We start from the raw sequence: 20,711 nt of genomic DNA on the forward strand, positions 1-20,711 counted from the left end.
CTCCTGTTTCATAAGCTCTGGGCAGGGTGAGCACTGCTCACGGTCCTTCTCATTAGTGCCTTCAGCATGCAGAATAGCCTGGGCTGGGATTTTCAGCGTAGCTCTACTTACTGAAGCAGGTGACAACAACCATATTTACTGGAACTCACTCTGAGTATTTGTCTTCTAAACCAGGTCACTGCTGGAGCTCGTTCTGATGCTGAGTCTTATATAAAATGGGCTGAAGCAGAAAACACCATCCTGGTTTCTGTATCCCCTCAACTGCCATTCAGTTGTTTGAATTAACAACTTCTTTACCCTCAGTGAGTTTGCACATGACACTCAGGTTGCTGGGAGTATTGATGTGCTGTCAGGCAGGAAGGCTCCATAGTTTTATCTGGAGAGGCTGGATCATAGGCCAGTGATTGAGGCTGAACAAGGCCAAGTGCCAGGTCCTGTCCTTGGGTCACAACACCCCCAGCAGCTCCAGGCTGAGCCAGAGGGGCAGCAAAGGCCCTGGGGGTGCTGTGGCAGTGGCTGAACAGGAGCCCAGGTGGGCAAGAAGGACCAGGGCACCTTGGGCTGCTCAGCACTGGGGTGGCAGCAGGGCCAGGGCAGTGCCCATCCCCTGAGCTGGACATGCTGGGGTCAGTTTTGAGCCCCTCACAACAAGAAAGAGCTGCAGGGGCTGGAGTGTGTCCAGAGCAGGGAACGGAGCTGGGAAGGGGCTCAGCCTGGAGAAAAGGAGGCTTGGGAGGGACCTTCCCACTGTGCACAACTCCCTGACAGGAGGGAGCAGCTGAGGGGTTCTGGCTCTGCTCCCGGGAAACAAGGACAGGAGGAGACAGAGTGGCTTCAAGCTGTCCCCGGGGAGGGTCAGGTGGGTGCTGGGAGGAATTGCACAGCACCAGTTCCTGGAGCAGGTGGTGTTTCTGATAGGCCCAAGAGAAGCTGAGCCCAGGTACATTTCTCAGGTCGTGGTGCAACTTGAAAAGGGTCTGGGGGAGGCACCACCACCAGGACCCCACCAGCCAGGGCATGAGCATCTGCTGGGGGAGCCCATTACTGTTCACAGGTGATTATGTCTCTGGGCACTCAGCACCTTCATTGTAAAAGGTTCTTTCTTATATCAGATTTCTGGGAACTCTGTTACAAGTGCCACCTTTTCTAGGCTCTACTGGTAAACTGGAAGATCCCTCCCCCAGACCCTTTTCAAGTTGCACCACGACCTGAGAAATGTACCTGGGCTCAGCTTCTCTTGGGCCTATCAGAAGCCGAACCAGAGACAGGAGCTGAGACGTCCCTAGAGAAGGAAGTAAACTGAAATAAGTGAGAGAAGGTACTCCAGGAAGAGATAGATAACAACATGGTCATAGCAGGCCTTAGGGCAGAGTTTCCATCAGAGGCTGGGGGGCACCCAGGTGCTGCAGCATGACATGTCAGCTGTACGTGGAGTTTCACTCCTCTCCCCATCACTGAGTATTCCCATCCTGACACTGCAACACGTCCAGCAGCGGTGGGAGGGCAGAGGGGAAGGAGCATGGGCAGGACTGACCAAACAACTTGAGCTGATTGATAGCAGACAGCTCTTGGGCATGTCAGGAGGCAAACACACATTGTTGGGAGTACATCTACAGCAAAGAGACAGGAGAAAATGTGGTATATAAAGGCTTCAGCTGTTTGCAGGAATTTCTTCTTTTCACACTTGATCAAATTATTTTCACTGTATGAAATCATGAAGTCACAGAATCAGTGAATCATTTAGGATGGAAGAGATATCAAAGATCGAGTCCAACTTTTGTCTGACTCCACCTGTAATGCCCCACCTCATCCTGGCTCCTGATGTTCATGCAGTCCCTGGCTGTGCCAGTCACTGACGTGTCAGTGCAGGATCGGGTGTGAAACACGGGATACAATCTTTTCAAAATAATATCTGAACAATAATTATCGAACTTCCTAACAGGGTGGTGACAAAACATAACCTGCCCTCCTATTGGATACTATGGGTAATTTTGAATTCACTTTTCTCCTCCTCCACAGTCTGTTGAAGATTTTCATGGTTCATTTTATCCCTTTGGGTTCTCATAATGAGAACTATTTACTAACCTGGCTGCCTCCCCAAGAAGAATGCCACAGCTACAAGTCAGGAACAGAGACTCATCAATAGTTCCTCATCAGGCAAGTCAGGCTTTGTCAGAAATGGAGATGGCAAAAACTCCTTTTTCATTCAGCCTCCTTTCTGATGTTTTCCATTCCTCTTTTTCCAGTCTTCCAGCCTAGAAGTTGTCCCACCCCCTTTTTATATGGTACAAGTTTATATGGTACAAGTTGAGAGGTGAGTGTAAATATGGTGCCATGCTAGGAAGCACCACACCAAGATTACTGAAACATTGCAAAACATTTTCACTGGTACCAAAAATATTTGAGAATAAATCAGCTTCATCACCACCCAACATTACCACAGATTTCTGGCGTGAAGGATGAAAATAATCTAAACTCTTGGGAAGGCCTAATGTTTCAGATTTGTTTTGGACTTGTGGAAGATATGGAGGGAGACAGCTATGTCTCCTGAAATAGGAATAAGTTTTTTCTGTGCCAGAAAACATGATTCACCAGGCATGCCAGGGAGAGCATTGCTCAGGAAAGAGAGCCCTCAGGCCTCTCCATCCCTTGTGGGGTTTCAAATCCTGGCAACACGACTTGGGAACATGACTGAACTTCACAAACTGTATGAAGTGCACTAACTGGGGAACACTGGGAGCAAGCCACAATGTGCCTGTGTGGGTCACTGTTCTCCTTCATACTCCATAAAAATTCTTTCTTCTCCATGCTAGTAGCAAAACAGGTTTGGAAGCCCCACATCCCAGCTGCACTGGTAGGATGCCTCACAGCCTCTTGAAGGGACCCTGGTTATCACACAGAAGTCCTGCAACCTTCAAACCTGGTACCACTGATAATATTTTGCTTAACTTGCATGTCCTCTTCACTTGCAGACACAGGGTGTGATGGAATGATGTGTCTTGTTCATCTTTCCAGAGTCAGGGCCAGCCTAGACTCATCCAGGGCTGAATTTCATCCAGCTCAGAATGAGGAATTTACTTCCTACTTGTTTTCTTATTGACTCTGAGATCACCAAGATGAGTTTCACTTGTATCTCACAGGACTCGTAGCTTGGGAATACCCTGAAAGATATCATTGCAATTCTTTCATAGAAACCTGCTATCTAAATGATTACCATTAATAATAATTTTTATTTTGTGCTATAATTTTACCTGTTATACCTGGACTGTGAATTTGGTTCCAATCTGATGTTAGTTATCTCCCTACCTCCTGGCAGAACAGAGTTCTTGCAAAGCAGAGCAAAGTAGCCACGTTGAATTGGCCGTGAGCCAGCTCCAGAGGCACAGGTGAAACAAAACCCAGCTCTATGCAACCATTATGGACCAGGAATATTTAAGAGGCACAGGCATCATCTTTCCAGCCTTCACTGGGAGCTTTTAAAATGAATTAGCTCAGAGCCACAGAGGAAAAACAACGTCGGCTCTCTCAGTTTGTGCTGCAGCGGAGCGTTCAGCCCCGGGCACCCCGCAGGACCCGCTGAGGCACCCAGCACAGAGCAGCCCTGGGACAGCATCCGCAGGGCTGGAGCACCAGGACACCCCCAGGGCAGCTAAAGCCAGGCCTAAAAAGGAAAAAAAGCCACCTGAGTGTGATGAAATATTTTGCTATGGAGAAGATTTGCTGTGTAAAAGTAAATCGTGCTGTGAGAACATGTCTCGCCTGTGATTTATCCAAGCTTCATGTGCAGTGGCACTCTGGCTGCTGGCACCCGACTTCACCTGTTACCAGTTTGTGAAGCACAGAGTCTGAAAGGATTTTGCTTTACTAGACACAATGTTATTAAAGATTTATCAACAGCACCAGGGCAGAACGTTTTTCCTTGTGACAACAGTGTAAAGTGGCCTGTGCTCCAAAATAGCAAGGGCAGCTCAGGATTCCCCCAAAATGTTCTTTTATGCCAAAGCAATGGGACTGAATTAACTGGAGCAGTGTTGCTGCATAGCTGTCTCATCTCCTGCCTCTGACTTGTTTCTTTCATTTGGCTCCAATAACATCTCTATGCAGTGGGTGAGATGAAGATAGAAAATTTCCCCCTCCCCTGAATCCTGTAATTTTGTAGTTTCATCAGGCTGTTGTTTCACTCATATCCAAGCGTTGGTGATGCCCTGACGCTGTGCTGTGGTCCCTTCACCTGGTGCCTGGCAAAGGCTGCTCCTGCAGGGGCAGAGGGCTGGGGGATGCTGCCCAGCACAGCCGCCAGTGGAGCTGCTCCTCTCCCCAAAGGGCCACAGAGCAGGGGCAAGGAGGGGAGCCCAGCTCCCACTCACCAGGGAGGCAGTGCACAGAAGGGCACAGGATGAAGAGGATCTCTGCTCCTGAAGAAGTTATCTCAGAGATCCTCCTCCATCACCACTCAGGCCCTGTTCAACAGAATCCAGTGCCAAGCTCTTGTCCCCAGAGAGTCTTGTAGCAGCAGATGCAATCCTGGCTCTGGGTTAGTCACTCTACCTAAGGTTTTAAGTTGTGTCAGGGGAGATTTAGATTTGATATTAGGAAATATTTCTTCATGGAAAGGGCTGTCCAGCCCTGGCATGGGCTGCCCAGGACAGTGGTGAAGTCACCATTCCTGCAAGTGTTTAAAAAACGTGGATATGGCACTTTAGGACATGGTTTAATGGTGAACATGGTGGTGGTGCCAGATCAGCCTCAATTGTATTAAGAGCTCTTTTCCAACCTTAACAATTCTGTGATCCCATGATTATCCTGCTACAGCAACAAGTTCCTTTGGTGGGATGCTCAACACTCCTCATAGAGGCACCCATGCCAGCAGTTCCCCTTTACCCAAAGGAACAGGCCAGTAACAAAATTAAGTCTCTTTTTGGGCGGCCCAAGTAGCAGTGTCAAAGTCCCTTTACTGGTGCACCTCCAAGGCTTCATGGGCAGTGACCCTTGGAACTCCCAAAATGACACAAAATCAAGGATTAACCCAAAGACACCCAGTCTTTGAACTGATGAGCCCTGTTTAACTCCAGATCCCTAAACAAGCTAAGCAGAAAAACTGCAATTTTGAAATCAGGTGAAAATGTTAAAAATCCTGGTGCAAACACCCAGAAAAATTTAACCATGAGAGGCAAGAGCCCAGGAGGGGTCGGTCAGCAGCCACAGGAGGGCAACAACCAAGGGGTGCTTCTGCAAGGAAGAGCAGTGCATTAACTACAGGAAAAACAGCAGCATTCTTCTCCCAGATTTTATTTCAATTTAATTGACAGCTTCACCCCATTAAAAAAAGAAATACATTAATTCCTAAAGGAGGTACATCCAGAGAAATGAATACAGGACACAGGCCCTCTCAAGTGCAGCAAACTGATTCTTGCCAGCACAGCCAAGGCATGGCATAACCAGGAGTAACATCTGTGCAGGGAAAAGCATCCACAATGGCACATTTTGATCGAGTATGTTTTCAATTTATTACAATATGAGAAAAATAACAACAATTGAAAGAAACAAAAGGAATAGCTTTGTCTTGGCAAAGGCACTTGTAACTGCAAACTCCATCCAGCAGCTGTAAAGCAGCCCAGTGCATCCCAGAATGAATCATCACTTCATTCCCATTCCAGCTCATCAGGCACATCATCCTTCACCAAGTCCTTTAAATAGCAGTCTGGCTTTAAAGAGAATTGTGCAAATTCTTTGTAGGATCTATCACTTTGCTTCCCAGCTCTCTGCACACAGATGGTCCTGTACTCAGCCTTGAACATTTCCATGGCTCAGGCCAGTACCTGCTCAGCTCCTGGACAATTCCTGCCTACAGCATGGCAGCCACAGTGCTCACCAGGAGGGTCTCCACCCTTGGCATGGAACCACGTACAACCCAGCCAGGACAACTTCCCTGCACAAAGTGTGAACCATGTTTATAAATTAGTACCAGCACAGTTTCAGCAGTAAAGGCCAAGCTGTTCTTGACTTGCCAGGGAAACCAGAATTCTGCAGCTAAACAGCTTCATCCAAGACCCTGCTTGATTTATTCCCAAGTCTGTAACACTGTTTGCCTAAAAGGACCTGACTCCATGCAGGTGCACATGTGCTTCCTCCAGGAGCTGAAAATGGAATTATCACTGTGCTCCATATGTGCTGCATAGATGTGATGTGCTTGCAGAGAAGCAAGCTCCTAAAAGAAAAATATTCTAAGAATGTCTCCCAGCCTGTGCACATGCCAACTGTATAGGCAGCCTGACATTCATTGTTCATGTTAATAACTGGCACTAATGAAAGAACAAATTGTTTTCTATTCTTTGCTGTTAGGTCCTTTAACACTAGGATGAACCCAGACTCACTTTTTCTTCCTCCTTCTAGCTCTAACCCTTGGCATAGCTCATTCTGGATCACTTTTTCCCTGAGAGATATCCTCATCTCAAGCAACCTCAGGAAGGGAGGAAAATGTAGCCCTAGCCATAGTAAAATTTCCTGTACCATACTGGGAAAGAATTCTTCCCCCAGCCCTGGCACAGGTTGCCCAGAGAAGCTGTTGCTGCCCCATCCCTTTCAAAGCTCTCTAGTAGTTTAATATCTTTCTTATATTGTGATGCCCAAACTGCCCCCAGCACTGGAGGTGAGGCCGCCCCCGCGCAGAGCAGAGAGGGACAATCCCCTCCCTGGCCCAGCTGCCCATGCTGGGCCTGGTGCCCCCAGAGCAGGGATGTTCCCCTGGCTGCCAGGCTGTGCTGACTCATACCCAACTTTCCATCCACTAGGATTCCCAGGGCCCTTTGCATGGTGCTGCTCTCCAGCATCTCATTCCCCAGCCTGTCCATACATCCAGGGTTGCACCATCCCAAGTGCACAATCTGGTACTTTCCCTCGTAGAACTTCACTGGGTTGGTGATTGTCCAGCCCTCCCACGTGTCCAGGTCTCTCTGCATTCTCCCTTTACTTCACTGGGAAAGGGAAAGCTAAATGAATCTGGAACATTTTCTTGGTAGTCTGAAGTGCTTCAGGTCAGACATTCCGCTCCCTGGAACAGCCCATGGGCTGGGAAGCAGCCTGCAACAGCTCCAGGGCATTCAAACCAGGGCCAGCAGCTGTGGCAGACTGGGAACAAAGCAGACTGGGATGAGGCACCAACTGGGAATCAGAAGACACAATGAATACAAGGCACACATCAAGGGAACTGGCGCCCACAAACTTTTTCCAGGTGCCAGTACACCTGAGCTCAGGCAGTGACTATAAAGGGTCTAGACAAAACAGTTCTGAGATGGAGATCCATTTCTTAGTAAAGGCTTTGAGTGCATGTGTTTAAGTTCTTTTCTTAAATTAATTCTCACAACAGGAAAGCCGGAGTTCTTCAAACAGTTGTGATCCTTCATTCCAATATAGAAAACACATATGCAAACATGGCTTCAGACCCATGCGCACTTAAGAGATCATTTTAAAGCTCATAATAAAAAAATTTTTTATACAAACAATAAATACTTCAAGCATTTACAAAAATAAATGGTCCATTCCCATAAAGAAGGACATTTATAGCTGAAATTTCGAATACATCTGGAGGCAAGGCAATTCTTGATTAAGCTAGTTAATAAAATCTTTGGTATGAGTACAGGACATTTTTATCCACTGTTGGCTTCCTTTGGTGTACTGTACAGACAAGCAAAGAGACAGCTTTTCCTTAATTTCTTGACATGTCTTCCAAATACAACATACAAATATTTCTAACATGTCCTCCTATGATAATAGGAGAAAAACCCAAGATTCTCCTGGCTCTTCCTATGACTTGCGTTTCTAAAATGGAATGATGAGAGGAAAAAGAGAAAGTGAACACAGTTAGATTTCATTTTATCTAGGAAGCAGCATCTGCAAAAAATAAAAACCAATTAAAAATAACTCTAGAGGAAAGCCCATTTCCTTCAATTTGTAGAAATCAACTGCCAAGAGAGGTGAACAAGGAATCTGTTCAGATTCATTGCTGCAAGCCGAGACAGGAAGAGGAGATTGATGAGCTGGGGAAGGGGCAGCTTCACCCCTGAGCACAGCACTGGATGGTGTGGAGCCAGTGTGGACTGTCAGGGGGCAGTCAGAGCTCACACCCAGAGCAGCGTGGGGCAGCTGCAGCTGCTGGAACTCAGCAAATCCAGCCAGCATCCCCCAGCCCTGGCCAGGCTTCCACCAGCTCCCATGGGGCGTGGGAGCCAGAAGGTTCTGGGTTGTCCCATGACTGCTGGGAAGCATGACCCATTGCCATAGCAACAGGAGTTCACACGACCACTGCCTTTAAAAAGTGCCCCCATTTGTGGCATCTGCAGGCAAAATATCCATTATTTATAGCTCGGCATGTTTGCTGTGCAATTTGTATCCGGAGCTCGTTAATGAGTGATGAAACCTTGCCCCCCCTGTCGGGGAGCCCTGCCAGAGGAGGAGCCCAGCTCGCTGCACCCCTGCTGAGGGAAGGCAGGCAGGAGAAGCCCCTGGGAACTCACCTGAGTTACAGCAGTACCAGAAAAGGGCCAGCCCTGCAGCCACGCTGAAACACGCCAGGAAAAACACCGGGCCTACAGAAAATGGCAAGAAAACACACTGAGACAGAGCAGGGCACCAGAAGTTTAGCTCAGCTCACAAATCACCAATTGCTATCAATATGCATAATTAAGCATATTCAAATGAAGCTAACACATTCACAATTCTGTATGTTCTGTAGCTAATGTACTGTAGCTAATGTACTGTGAAGCACATTTATTAGGCTGCAATTAATTTTTACTACAGTTGCTCTGCCACCATTCCCTGTTCCCCTCTGCTCATCTACCAGCTACAGACTATGGCATTTAAGGAAAAGTTTCCAAACCAAATCTCCTGGAAACTGTCTGCCTGGAATTACACAGAGTTTAATGGTGATGGTGTTCAATAAAACCTTTCTAATTCATACCTATCCATTGACAAAACAGCATTAAGATTTATATCTGTTTCTTTATTACCTTATACTCTATTTGTAGTTACTATCTCACTACAAACAGAGATACAATTAAACTACACATCTACTTGTAGATACAATTAAGCTACACCTATCAATTTAAGGTCAAGTGTACTGCCTCAACAAATTCCTGGAGCTGCCTGCGTGGACAAGGACATTGGAGAAACACCACAGGAGCACAGATTTGGTTGCTCTTTGGCATGTAGCCTCCCAAGGAGGGTGGCTAGTGGCCAAACAATCTCTAGTCTGAGGCCAGGTCAGAAAAAAAAAAAAGTAGTAAGTAAAAAAAAAAAAAAAAAAAAAAAAAAAAAACAACCAAAAAAACCATACTACTTCTTCATTTTCTTATTTCCAAACACTTTCTCTGTTCATCCTGTACTGTTATGCTGCAGACAGCAGCAGCGATGTGTAAACTCTGAACAGCAATTTGGTTCAATATTCACAGAAACACCACCACCACAGACAAAAATATACATTGAGTTAACAGTGTTACTTATTTCAGTTTTTTCTCAAGAAACTGCAAAAAAGGCATAATTCACAGAAGGTGTTTTGAATCTCTCATTATTGTATCTAAATCTCTAAATAAAATACTGAACTTAAATGACACAATAGTTCATTATAAATGGTGAGAATTCTTCATCGTTATTTGAGATCTTCCTTTTCAAAATATCCTCCCATGAAAAAAATATTTGTCTTTGTAATCTGGCATTGAACAGAGGAAGGTGAAACTAATTAATATGTTTTCCTAAGGAAAATATATTTAAGCTTTTCCTGCCTTTCCATCATTGCTTTCAAATGACTTGTAGTTAAATTGAGAGCTTAAAAAAAATTGAAAAAAATTGAAAGCCAGATCAAAAAGTTATTGATGGCTTTATGCAAAATGAATAGACCTTACTGTTCAGGCATTGAAGAAATCACAGGAAATTAGGAGCTTAGCTGTTTTAGTGTAAGTAATACCATTGTAAATATTGATTAAACTCTACAGTCTCTTCAATTTCCTGGCACTGGTTTCCTCGACAGTAACTCAGTACATTTTCCTCCATTAATTCTACTTAACTTGTGACAGTAAACACATCATAAGCCAAAGTAGTTGCTATATACAGTGCAAATTACATGATATAATAAATTGCATCATAATCTGCAAAGCCATTCCATCCGGTGACACTGTATGATTTATTTACCCCTGTCATTTAGCATATATTGCTCCTTGTCAGTGTCTATCTCTGTGGGATCTGGGGTTTCTAGAAACAAAAGCAATACATGAAAAGTTAGTACTCAGCTCAAGCAAACAAACAAACATAATCAGCACATGCAAAATGGTGCAAAACACTGTATTTCAGAAAAATATCCAATATTGACATAAAGTATTAACCCCTCCAATGGTAAACCATTGCTAGAGTTAAAGTTGGACTGACCAAAAGACACAGGCATAGAGTCATCTGATGCAACTACAAATAGCTGCAGCCCCACCTCTGACCAGCCTAAGCACTGACCACATAAGTAACATTATACTTTTTTCCTAAGTTAGGAAAGCAGTAGATAATCCTTCACAATACCAGCAGTTTTCATTGTAATACACAGAAACTCTTTGTTAACAGATGCACTAATCTCAAAACATCTCTATAATTTAATGTATCACCATTCTTTGTTCTTGAGCAAATCTCCGGGCATTGATGTATTTAGCAGGTAAAGCACATAGAAAGAACTTCTTGGTGTAGATTATTCACTAAATTCAGGTCTCAGCTGAAGGCATTCTTTAAAACTCTGTGGGTTCTACATGTTAACATTTGGCACAAGTAATTTCAGCCTCTATCTTTCTGCAAATTCTAGTAGAAAAGGAGGCTGGCCATAGGACGAGGTGTTCAGTAGTTTCCAGCCTGGGCAGAAAGACCCTTTCAGAGCTGCCTTTGCCACACAGATTTGGAGATTATGCTGTCTGCAGAAGGGGGATGCACAGCTGTCACCAGACACGGCAGAAGAGAGACTTTTCATAACACATCACTGATCTGCAACACTGTTTTAGCCAAAGCTTTCTGTAGTCATGCAATCACAGACTCATAAAGGTTGGCAAAGACCTCTATGATCACCAAGTCCAACTGTCAAAGGGCTAGGAGGGTTAAATAAGGAAAGGGAAAAAAAGTAAGAGTTCTGAATCTGGCTGTCAATGAGGAAGAATTTAAGATTGATTGGTTTCAACTGCTCTCCTTCTCTCATGTGACACCAGGATGCAGGAGAGGTGCCTCGGAAACTGCCCAGTGCACCCAGGCAGGGACAGGGGAACATCCATCCCCCCTGCTAAAGGATATCCCTCTCTGTGGGGGGACAGGGCATGGCCTGGAGCAGGACAGAAGCATCTGTGCCCTTGGCTGTGAAGCCTGAGAGCCACCAGAGCAGCAAGGATTGCTGCAAAGCTCCCATTAGCTTGGTGTGCCCCTAGCAGCCTCACCCAGCCTGCCCCTTTGAGGAGCTGATGTCCTTCCTAGAAATTCCAACCAGGAAATCCTCACACTGCACAGACAAATCTCTGCCACTTCTATCGCTGCATGGGGCTGATCCAAGCCTTTATCCTTTAAGTCCATGTCAGCATGGAGAGAAATAAAAACATTTTCTGAGTCCCTTGGAAACACCCATTTGCTTCAACAGCTCTGAGGCTGCCCATACCATGTGCCTTACCTCCCCTCTAGTGGGAATGTTCAGACATTACCAGACACTTCATTGGCAATTTACAGTTCAGGCAAAGAAATTTTGTTCTAGCATGAATTTTAAAGCTGTCTTAAAAATGAAAAAGAAATATTTGAAAGGATTTCCTCTGCTGAAAAAATCTGTCATATGTATAGCTGCATGTAATTTATTACAGAACTACGGAGTTCATCCATGAACCATCCGTGTCCTCATTGATAATTTCTCCAGCTGTTTGTAATGCTGCTTGTTTCAGCTCAGCCTGCATTTAGAAGAAAAGCCCCATGTTAGTGATTCTTCATATTTACAAATTCTAGTGGCAGTTCTATAAATGCTTTGCGCTAAATTTAACAGCTATTGCTAAGAGCATTATAGAATGATAGCATGGTTTGTGTTGGAAGGGACCCTGAAAACCACCCAGTTCCAACCTCCTGCCACAAGCAGGGACATCCTCTGCTGACCAGAGTGCTCAGGACCCCATAGATTTTGGCCTGTAACAACCCTTGAGCACTTCCAAGAAGTAAAATTCGAGTAACAAATTGTGCGTGTTGGAGGTCTGAAGGATAATGCCTTTAATATTGAAAATGTCCAAGTTCACTTAAAGGAAAAGTTACTCCTCATGTTGACAAAAGGAGCTTTTCCCGAAGCATAAAGGTGTTTGCAGTTTTAGCTTCAAAAGCTGCACAGATGTTTCTTGACCATTCAATCCAGAATGCAGACATTTGTTTTAATTACAGAACTCTAGGAAGCAGCAAGCATATTAACACAATCATCTACATATTTATTTCTTAGGTCAACAGAAAGAAACTGCTGAATCTCAGCACACAGTAAAGTTTTAACTCTGTTCTTTAAATTATCCTTATCCTTCTGAGGATGGTAACATAAAAGAGTGTACCAAGATAACACAGAATTTAATGACTTTTCATGTTTACTGAAGTCAGCAGTTTGCAGCAGCAGCAAAACTGTTGGGTGCCACAAGGAGCTGTATGTTTAATGTGAAGCACTTCTAGCACAGGTATTTGCTATGCAGAGTCTGAACATGAGAAACCCTCACCCTGCCTACTCATGGCTACCTGAGGAAAGCTCAGAGTCACCACATGTGCAAGGATGAGCACGTTTCTGCTCTAGCTAAAAGTGGAAACATCCCACAGACCCTATGCAAGTCTCCTTGTAAGGATACATTTTCAAAAATGGCTTGTAGAATATGCTGTTGAACAACTAAAAAGCTTTAACTCTTAAACATCAAAACAGTCTTGAAATTTTTCTTCTTAGTGATTACACCAAGACTTCTCAAACTGCTCTTAATTCATAAAGGCTGTCTGTTAACTGCTAGTCAGCCTGGCAAAAAAACTTGTTTCTTGACCTCTACCAAAGTAAAAATGATAGATCCAAGGCAATTTGATTGAAGAGCCTGTTCTCCAAAGTGCACAACTTCTGCAAGGTGAACATCAGACCAAAGCATTGCCTCCAAGCTGCTGCGAGGCTCAGTCAATTGGGACTGGGGCTCATCTGAGATTCAGAGGCAGGATGGGCCCAGACTTCCCCAGTTCAAAAGGGTTCAGGTATGGATGTGGGGTAACTCTGCAGCCTCACCATGCAGGCAAGAAAATGGTCCTCCACCAGTTTGTGCAGGGTAGATACAAATTACTTCTTTCAAAATGAAAGACAAAATGAAGGAAATTACAATTTTACATCACAAAATCCCCTTACAGCTTTTGGAAAACTCAAGTCAGAAGGAATTAAGGTATACCCCAAAAATTATTTAAGTAACTTGTTTATTTGTATTATTTATAATCTGTTTAGGTTGTTTAAATGACCTACACTGCATCTGAAATTAGGTTTTGTAATACGCTGGTGAGGAAATCCACAACTCAATCAACTTACAAATCAACTTACTCAAGATTTTCCTGCTTGGCAGGTCATTAAACAGCTGTTCAGCATTGATCTGCAGAGCCCTGTAAAACTCCTGACAGTGTCTGTCTCCTTTCTTTTGGAGGTGTTTTAGCAGATCTGAGAGCCTGGTATGGAGTGATGCTTTTGGGTTCCTGAACTGCAAGAGAAAAGTGCTCATCAGAAAAGAGATTAAAACAGAAGAGAGATTAAAAGATCAATTTTACATCACTATGCCAGTTATGTAGCTTCTTTAGAGCTTCTTTGATATTTACTAAAAGAATGGGCCAAAAAGGGAAACCTAAAAAGGACACACATGCAGTGCACAGCCCTGAGCTCCATGTGGACAGCAGAATCTGATGGAGAGCATTTTGTCTCTGCCTCTCCTTCTGCTTTTTTCTGTCCCAATCAAGTGAAAGACACTGCATTTGACATCTTCCCTGCATCCAAGCTGACATGGTACTTGCTATTGTACAGTTTAATTCTGGCAGCTGTAGATAGAATATTTCAGCAAATCTTATCATTTGAAATAAAGTTTGATGCTTTCAAGTTTGTCCTTAGCTGCCTAGCAAGGGTCCCCTAAAAGGCACTTTATACTGCTTATCCTGGTCCCAGTACTGGAGTGTTCATCATCCCAAGATTTCATACTTCATGGGGTTTTTTTGTTTCCAGCCAATTAACTGCTGTACACCAACTTCAACAGGCACAAATTCCCATTACTCAGGTTGGCAAACAGTTGCAGTGGGAAATACATTTTTTCTGTAGTGCTAAATGTGATGAGTATTAGCAGACCTTATGAAGAGAAGGAAAATGCATCTCCAGCTTTACACATCAAACTGTTTTCAGTTTATTTCAAAAAAAATCCAAATCCACTCTCAGCAAAACACCATATTTCATAGCAGCACAGTGGAAAACCTTTGTAACATACTGAGTTGGGAACAATTGCTGCTTGAGGGGGACAAGAATGCCACAGATTTTACACAATACTTCTTATTCTGACAAAATTCCCACAGGGTCTTCCAGATACAGCTGAAATCATGAGCTTCCTAAACATTCAACAGAGTTGACACCAACTTGCCTGAATCTATTAAAAAGCAGTTCATTTCTGCCTAAGTGCAGAAGTCACAAATCATGTTTCAGATGCTTTATGGGTTTATTTTGAAACTCTTGAGGGAAGTGGCAAGACTGGCTCAGTAAATGATCTAGCTCTGCTCTACACCACAAAACACTATTTGTCTCCATGAAGTTTGATTCTGGTAGAATTGGACCTATTTTTCCTCATGTTCAAATGCTGATAGACCAAAACTCTCTGCAGACATGAAGCCAGCAGAGGGTAAGTACAAACTATGGTAAGTAGGATGGTGGAAGCTCTTAGCTGACTTTAATTTTGTCTCCACACAAGATCAGAAGCTTTTTTCTCCCTAAAAAGAGCTACTCATTTTTGAAAGCTTCACATCAGGGAGAGTGGCCTTCCTCCATACATGGTGGCACCACTGCAAGACATTTAACTCCACCCACTTCCCACAGCTCCACACTTACTAATGGGACTAACACCCCCACTTCTCTACCAATACTTTAAATTATTAATTCTTTACCAAAACTGATTGAGCTAATATAGATGATTTTGTGGGCAGAGATGGATGCAGCACAGATCATCTGGTGTGCCACTCCACACCACCTCATGGGAGGAGACAGGCATGTCAGGCATGTGGTCACAGGATGGGTGCCCTCCTGCCCAAGGACTGGCTGCCCCTGATCATGGCAGGGACTGTGGCATTACACTGCTGCTGAAGAGAGCATTCTCTCCCATGACCACTTGGCACAGGGAACGTGCCAGCCCTGTGACTGCTCCTCGTGCATGAGAGGCCAGACATAAGTGGTCAGCAAGCAGGAGGTGAGGCAGGCTGGCTGCATGGGGCACCAAGAGTTGTGTCAGCAAGAGGGCAGCTGGGGTAGTGAAGCAATACAGCAGTCAGAGACACAGCAAAACTCCTCAAATTACCTTTTCTGCTTCTTCATTGGTAAGAATTTGGGGATAGACTCTGTTGAGCTGAAGAACTATTTTATCAACCACTTGCTCATTCAGTCGGCTAGTGCTTATAAGGAAATACGTGTCATGCTGCAGCCGATGGCAATATGACTGATCTAAAGATAAAATAACACAGAAGAAACCAATGCAGTTAATTAATAAGCCATTTTTAAATTCCATACATTTCATTTTACTACCAGTGATTAAATAGCTAAAATAAAATTATCCCCACCACCTAATATTAGCAAGCTGAACTATCTGTTAGGGAAACATAACACTGCCACGTGCTTTCAAAGACTCATGCACTTGAAATTACACTAATCAGAACTTCTGGCTGGTCACTCCTACTGCCTCTCTCCTTCCAAAGGGAGAAGGCTATAAATCATTTAGAAGTCAAGTTCTGATGGATATTTAATCAAATACAGCCTTAAAGTTAATTAATTACTGCAGATAAATACTCTTATCACTTATGAAATCAGATTATGACATTTAAGGCACCTGCAAGATGCTTCTCCCGTCCAATGGGACGCTCCCATTCTGTTCCTGGAAATAATAAGGCTCATAAAAAAACTTATCATACATGACCATAAGCTGCCAGACTGTCTGCTAGAGCACCTGCAGAAAAAAACATCAGGGACACCCTTTCTTAAGTTCTTCAAACAGGGAGCTTGTCAGACACGATTCCCAACAGAGGAAGGGATGTGCCAGACCCTGGCAGCAGCCAGAACGTTGGACAAACCCATATAAAGCACTGTGCTTTATGTGCCTGTGCTGAGGTGTGTGGCCCCTGAAAGCTGTCACTAGCCACTGGCACAACACAAACTGGAACTTTCAAGTTACATTGGTTGCTAAAAACCCCTTTGTAATTTTGTTTCTGCTTAACTATTTTTAGCATAAAACCCTCATGTTGCTTTCTGTACAAGAAACATCAAACAGGATTTTGTTTGTCACAATCCCCTGCGTACATTTCTTCATGATCTACTTTCACTGCCTTTCTGGATAAAGCCACAGGGCCCTAAGGAGTTGCACTGCCACTTCATATTTATCACAGTAAATTAGTAAGTACAGCTGCATTTCACATTTGTAGGCCGAGATCAGCCCTTCCCTGCCCCGCTGCAACACGCAAGCACTCTCATCCACACCCAGGGCCTGGGAGCTGCCAACCACCTTTAGTCAGGCAGGTGCACCCTCCCAATTCATAAGTCCAACAATATTTACATAAGGACTCTGGACACTGTCTCTGACACCACTGTATCTTTATTATGGTTTCATCTTTGGTTTGTTTTCCCCTTGAAAGCCTTCTTAAGTTTATCAAGCAAACAAACAGGATCATTAAGGAGATAAATTTAAATACAACAGACATGAAAACCGGTGCAGCTCTCTGATGTTCTCTGGAAAACACAGAACTTGCAAACATCCATTCCAGAAAGCTCAGTGGTGTCTGCTGTGCAGTGCAAACATGAGTTGCTACTCCCTGTAAAATTCCTAGGTGATTTTCATAAATATACAGAAAAGCTGACAACTAAAACCTGGAAGGTTTGGATCTGATGATCAAACCATTTGTACATGTCCATAAGAACTCCTTTCAGAAGCATTTCAGGAAGAGGAAAAACTCTCTCTCAACAAAATGTTAGCTTAACACTAATTTAGTTTTGCCTCTTCCCTTTCAAGATCACAAGAAAGGAATGCCAAGGATTTAAGACTGGCTGCAGAGAAATGGTCTTGAGAAGATCAAGTGGCACTGGTTACCAAACGCACCCACGAAGAGCAACTGGTCTGTTCCTCTGGGCTGAAAGGATGACAGAGAGGTGAAAAACAAGATGCCACCCTCCTCTGCTACTGTGGCCCACTGCCATGTGCTACTGGCAACTTACCAGAAGTCAAGGGACTCTGACAGCAAGTCAAGAGAATCACAGAATCATTTAGGTTGGAAAAGAACCTTAAGACTTTTGAGTCCAACCATCAATCCAGTATCATCACCATGTTCAGCACTAAACCATGTCATGGAATGCCACATTCATATGTTTCTTGAACATTTCCAGGGACGATGACTGCCATGGGCAGCCTCTATCAGGCATGGGCAACCCATACCAGGCCTGGGCAATCCTTTCAATGAACAAATTTTCCTTTATACACAAACTAAACCTCCCCATGTGCAACCTGAGATTGTTACCTCTCATCTTGTCACTTGGTGCTTGGGAGGAGACTGACTCCCACCTGGCTACACCCACCCGTCAGGGAATTAAAGACTTCAACAACCGCAGTGAGCAAAATATTAAAAAGCATTTGATACTAGAGTGCAACATTAGGTTACACACAGTCCAAATCCTCCAAGCTCCATAAAACGGCTAAAACAACCGGAGTCACCAGGAAAACTAACCTGTGTGCTCCCCAGGTGTAGAGGCACAATCCCAGGGAGCTGGATGGAGGCTGGGAGCAAACAGCAGACTCCGCCGCCACACAACAGGCAGCCGGTGTGCCAGGGCGTGAACCGCGGCACGGCCCCGCTACCCCGGGCACGCCAGGCCGGGGCTCCGCGCGGCCCTGCGGCCCCGAGCCCCGCGCCCGGCCCCGCCCCGCCCGCCGTCCCACGGCCCGCCTGCGCTGGGCCTGCCCGGGCCGGGCCGGGCCGTGTCCCGGGGCGCTCAGCCCGACCCACGCCCGGGCCGCGGCCGCGCACCGAACCGCCGGGGCCCCCGCGCTGGCGGGGCCACTGCGGCGACACCGCGACACCGGCGCTGCGGCCCCGGAGGCTCCGGCCGGGCCTGGGAGCGCGGCGGCGCTCGCCAAGCCGCCGAGGATCCCCGGACCCTGCCCGTCCCGCACTCACCGGCCATGGCAGCCCCGGCCCCGCCCGGCCCGCGGGCTGCGGCCTTCGGACGGCGGCCTTCGGCCTTCCTGCCAGGCCGGGCCGGGGCGGGGCGGGCGGCCGGCGCTGGGCACCGCCTCCCGGGCCCGGAGGCGGCGGGGGCAGCCGGGGCGGGGGAAGCGGAGCGCAGGGCCGGGGGCAGCCGGGCCGGGGGCAGCGGAGCGCAGGGCCGGGGGGAGCCGAGCTGGGGGCAGCCAGGGCGGGGGAAGCGGAGCGCGGGCCGGGGGCAGCCCGGGCGGGGGCAGCAGGGCCGGGGGCAGCCCGGGCGGTACCGGGGCAGTCCCCCCGGAGCCCACACCGGCGTTCCCATCGCATTGACCTCCGAGGGAAAACATTTCTTCAAATGTCTGTGCTCACCAGCCCGTCCCGTGTGGAAGCATGAATTTACACTTGCACAGCCACAAGTTTTTAAACAATTAAAGCCGCGATTTCTTTTCCCAGAAGAAATTACAGTGTCCAAAACACCATGTCTACATCTTCACAACATCCATGCAGAATTTATATTTTCCTTGTGCTGCAGCACAACACGCATTTAAGTGCATCTGGACACGTAAAGTGCATTGGGCAGGTAGTGACTCAAGCCCAAGGAGCAGGGACAATTTATCTCCTAGAAAAAGTTTCAGTGAAGCATGTAATTAGTTGGGATAGTTAACTTTGTGAGTGAAAAAGTACAAGCAAATGTGTGGATGTAAAACCTGCTATTTGCCCCAGATTTCATCAACAATTAATTACCTAGCAAGGAATGGAAGAGAATATGCCTTGCTAGGGATAAATGCTGCAGAGGATTGAAGCATTGTCAATTGCTGTGACGTTCATGGTGCATATCCTTGAGAAGATTAGTAGAGTATATACATCCTGAGTTTATCCTATTTACCCTCCGGAATCCAGATCATCCTAACAGCACGAAAATACATTTTAAAATTACTATTATTATTATTATTATTATTGCCCATGGAGACCTTGATCACACCTGCATTGGTGTGATTTTTGGCAATGTATTTTAGTAAAGAAACAGAAATCTTGGGAAAAGTAACTTGGAATTTTGTAATTCCTTTTGTGATATATTTTAATGTGATTTTGGATGGGGCTGAGCTACCTGGCACAGCGGAAAGCGCCCCTGCCCATGGCAGGGGTTTGGAACAAAATTATCTTGAAGGTCCCTTCCAATCCAAACCATTCTTGTATTCTACGATTCACTTCCATATGCATATTAAAACATTACAGCAAGAGGGGTTGCCTAATATTAAGAAGCAGTGGGAGAATGCCATGCTGAGAATTTGTTTTCATGACCCCCTTATACCTCTGTGAATTCACTGCATTTTGTGCTCTACTAAAAAGTTTCCCTGGAAACTTTCAGAAATTTTAGAAGTTTTAAATTTAAAAGCTTTTACAACTTTTGAAACTCGTAGAATCTAAACCACTAAAGAGAAAACCTGGTCATCTTAGTGCGATATGGACTGAAATCTCCGCCAGTACTGTTTCCTCCCGCTAAAGAGACCGATTTGTTTATTTAAGCGAACTATTTTACTTACTAAATAACACCCTTGTCCTGGCAACATTATCATGTAGTGTTTTATCTGTTAACTGTTGGATCACAATACGCTTTGTTGTTTTCCCACCGCCAGAGGACTGAATCTCTTTAGCAACAAATTAAATCTAGATAGCGCAAGCAGTTCCTCTAACAGTCTTTCTTTGTGCTTAAGAAAATACAATCAAGTGTTTCTTAAAAAGGTCAGATAGCGCACTAGGCTCCCTTCAGTAAGTTTCAGTCAATAATTTACGAGAAGAAGCTCTAAAAGGGGGGGAAACGCGAAGGCAGTGACGGGTTGGCCACTCCCGTCAGAGCCACTGCCCCTCTGCCTGAGCTCCTGTTCCCGCAGATCTGCACCTTTCAGACCCTTGTTTTGCCCAAATTCCTCGCTGCGAATGTGCACTTACAGCTTCTGTAGAACATCATCCATGGGTTTCGGGGTGGGGGTGTGCCGTGCCCGGCACACGTCCCACGCGGGGCGGCCGCAGTGCGATTCTCCTTGATGGGATAAGCGGAGGTCACGGGCAACTTGGAGAAGCGAAAGTAAAACAGGGAGGGAGCGAGTCCAGTTGTGACAGCCGGCAGAGCTCCGCCGGCCCCGGGGGGCGGCTGCTCCTCTGCGCCTGGGAGTCAGCAGCAATTTGCTGATGACTTTAGGGGACGTATAATTAGCTCTGAAAACCAAGATGTTTGTTTGCTCAGAGTTATGAAG

At 45.5% G+C, this 20,711-nt stretch overlaps 1 protein-coding gene across 5 annotated transcripts; it reads right to left on the reverse strand.

The window, feature by feature from the left end:
- Positions 1-5,273: 5,273 nt before the first annotated feature.
- Positions 5,274-20,450, reverse strand: CARD19 (caspase recruitment domain family member 19). 5 transcript variants are annotated; one of them, XM_058031965.1, is made up of 6 exons: positions 20,407-20,450; positions 15,573-15,715; positions 13,577-13,730; positions 10,183-10,242; positions 8,514-8,585; positions 5,274-5,929 (listed from the first exon to the last, which is right to left on the reverse strand). In XM_058031965.1, the coding sequence occupies exons 1-6, from the start codon at positions 20,423-20,425 to the stop codon at positions 5,808-5,810; spliced, it is 570 nt and encodes a 189-aa protein (XP_057887948.1). In that variant the 5' UTR covers positions 20,426-20,450; the 3' UTR covers positions 5,274-5,807. The 5 variants fall into 5 exon arrangements, with proteins under 5 accessions (XP_057887948.1, XP_057887949.1, XP_057887950.1 ...); XM_058031966.1 differs by having other exon boundaries at positions 5,274-7,818; XM_058031967.1 differs by lacking the exon at positions 20,407-20,450 and adding an exon at positions 18,430-18,492.
- Positions 20,451-20,711: the final 261 nt, after the last annotated feature.

This window comes from Melospiza georgiana, chromosome 11 (assembly GCF_028018845.1).
Source record: "Melospiza georgiana isolate bMelGeo1 chromosome 11, bMelGeo1.pri, whole genome shotgun sequence".
NCBI classification, from domain to species: domain Eukaryota; kingdom Metazoa; phylum Chordata; class Aves; order Passeriformes; family Passerellidae; genus Melospiza; species Melospiza georgiana.

What these genes read in the sequence shown, in the direction of transcription:
- CARD19 (XM_058031965.1), bottom strand. An exon ending in GCCAAGCAGGAAAATCTTGA is followed by an intron (nt 10,243 to 13,576) that starts GTAAGTTGATTT and finishes TTTTGTTTCTAG; the next exon opens with AAACCCCAGATCCCACAGAG. An exon ending in CTGGTACTGCTGTAACTCAG is followed by an intron (nt 5,930 to 8,513) that starts GTGAGTTCCCAG and finishes CACTTTGTGCAG; the next exon opens with GGAAGTTGTCCTGGCTGGGT.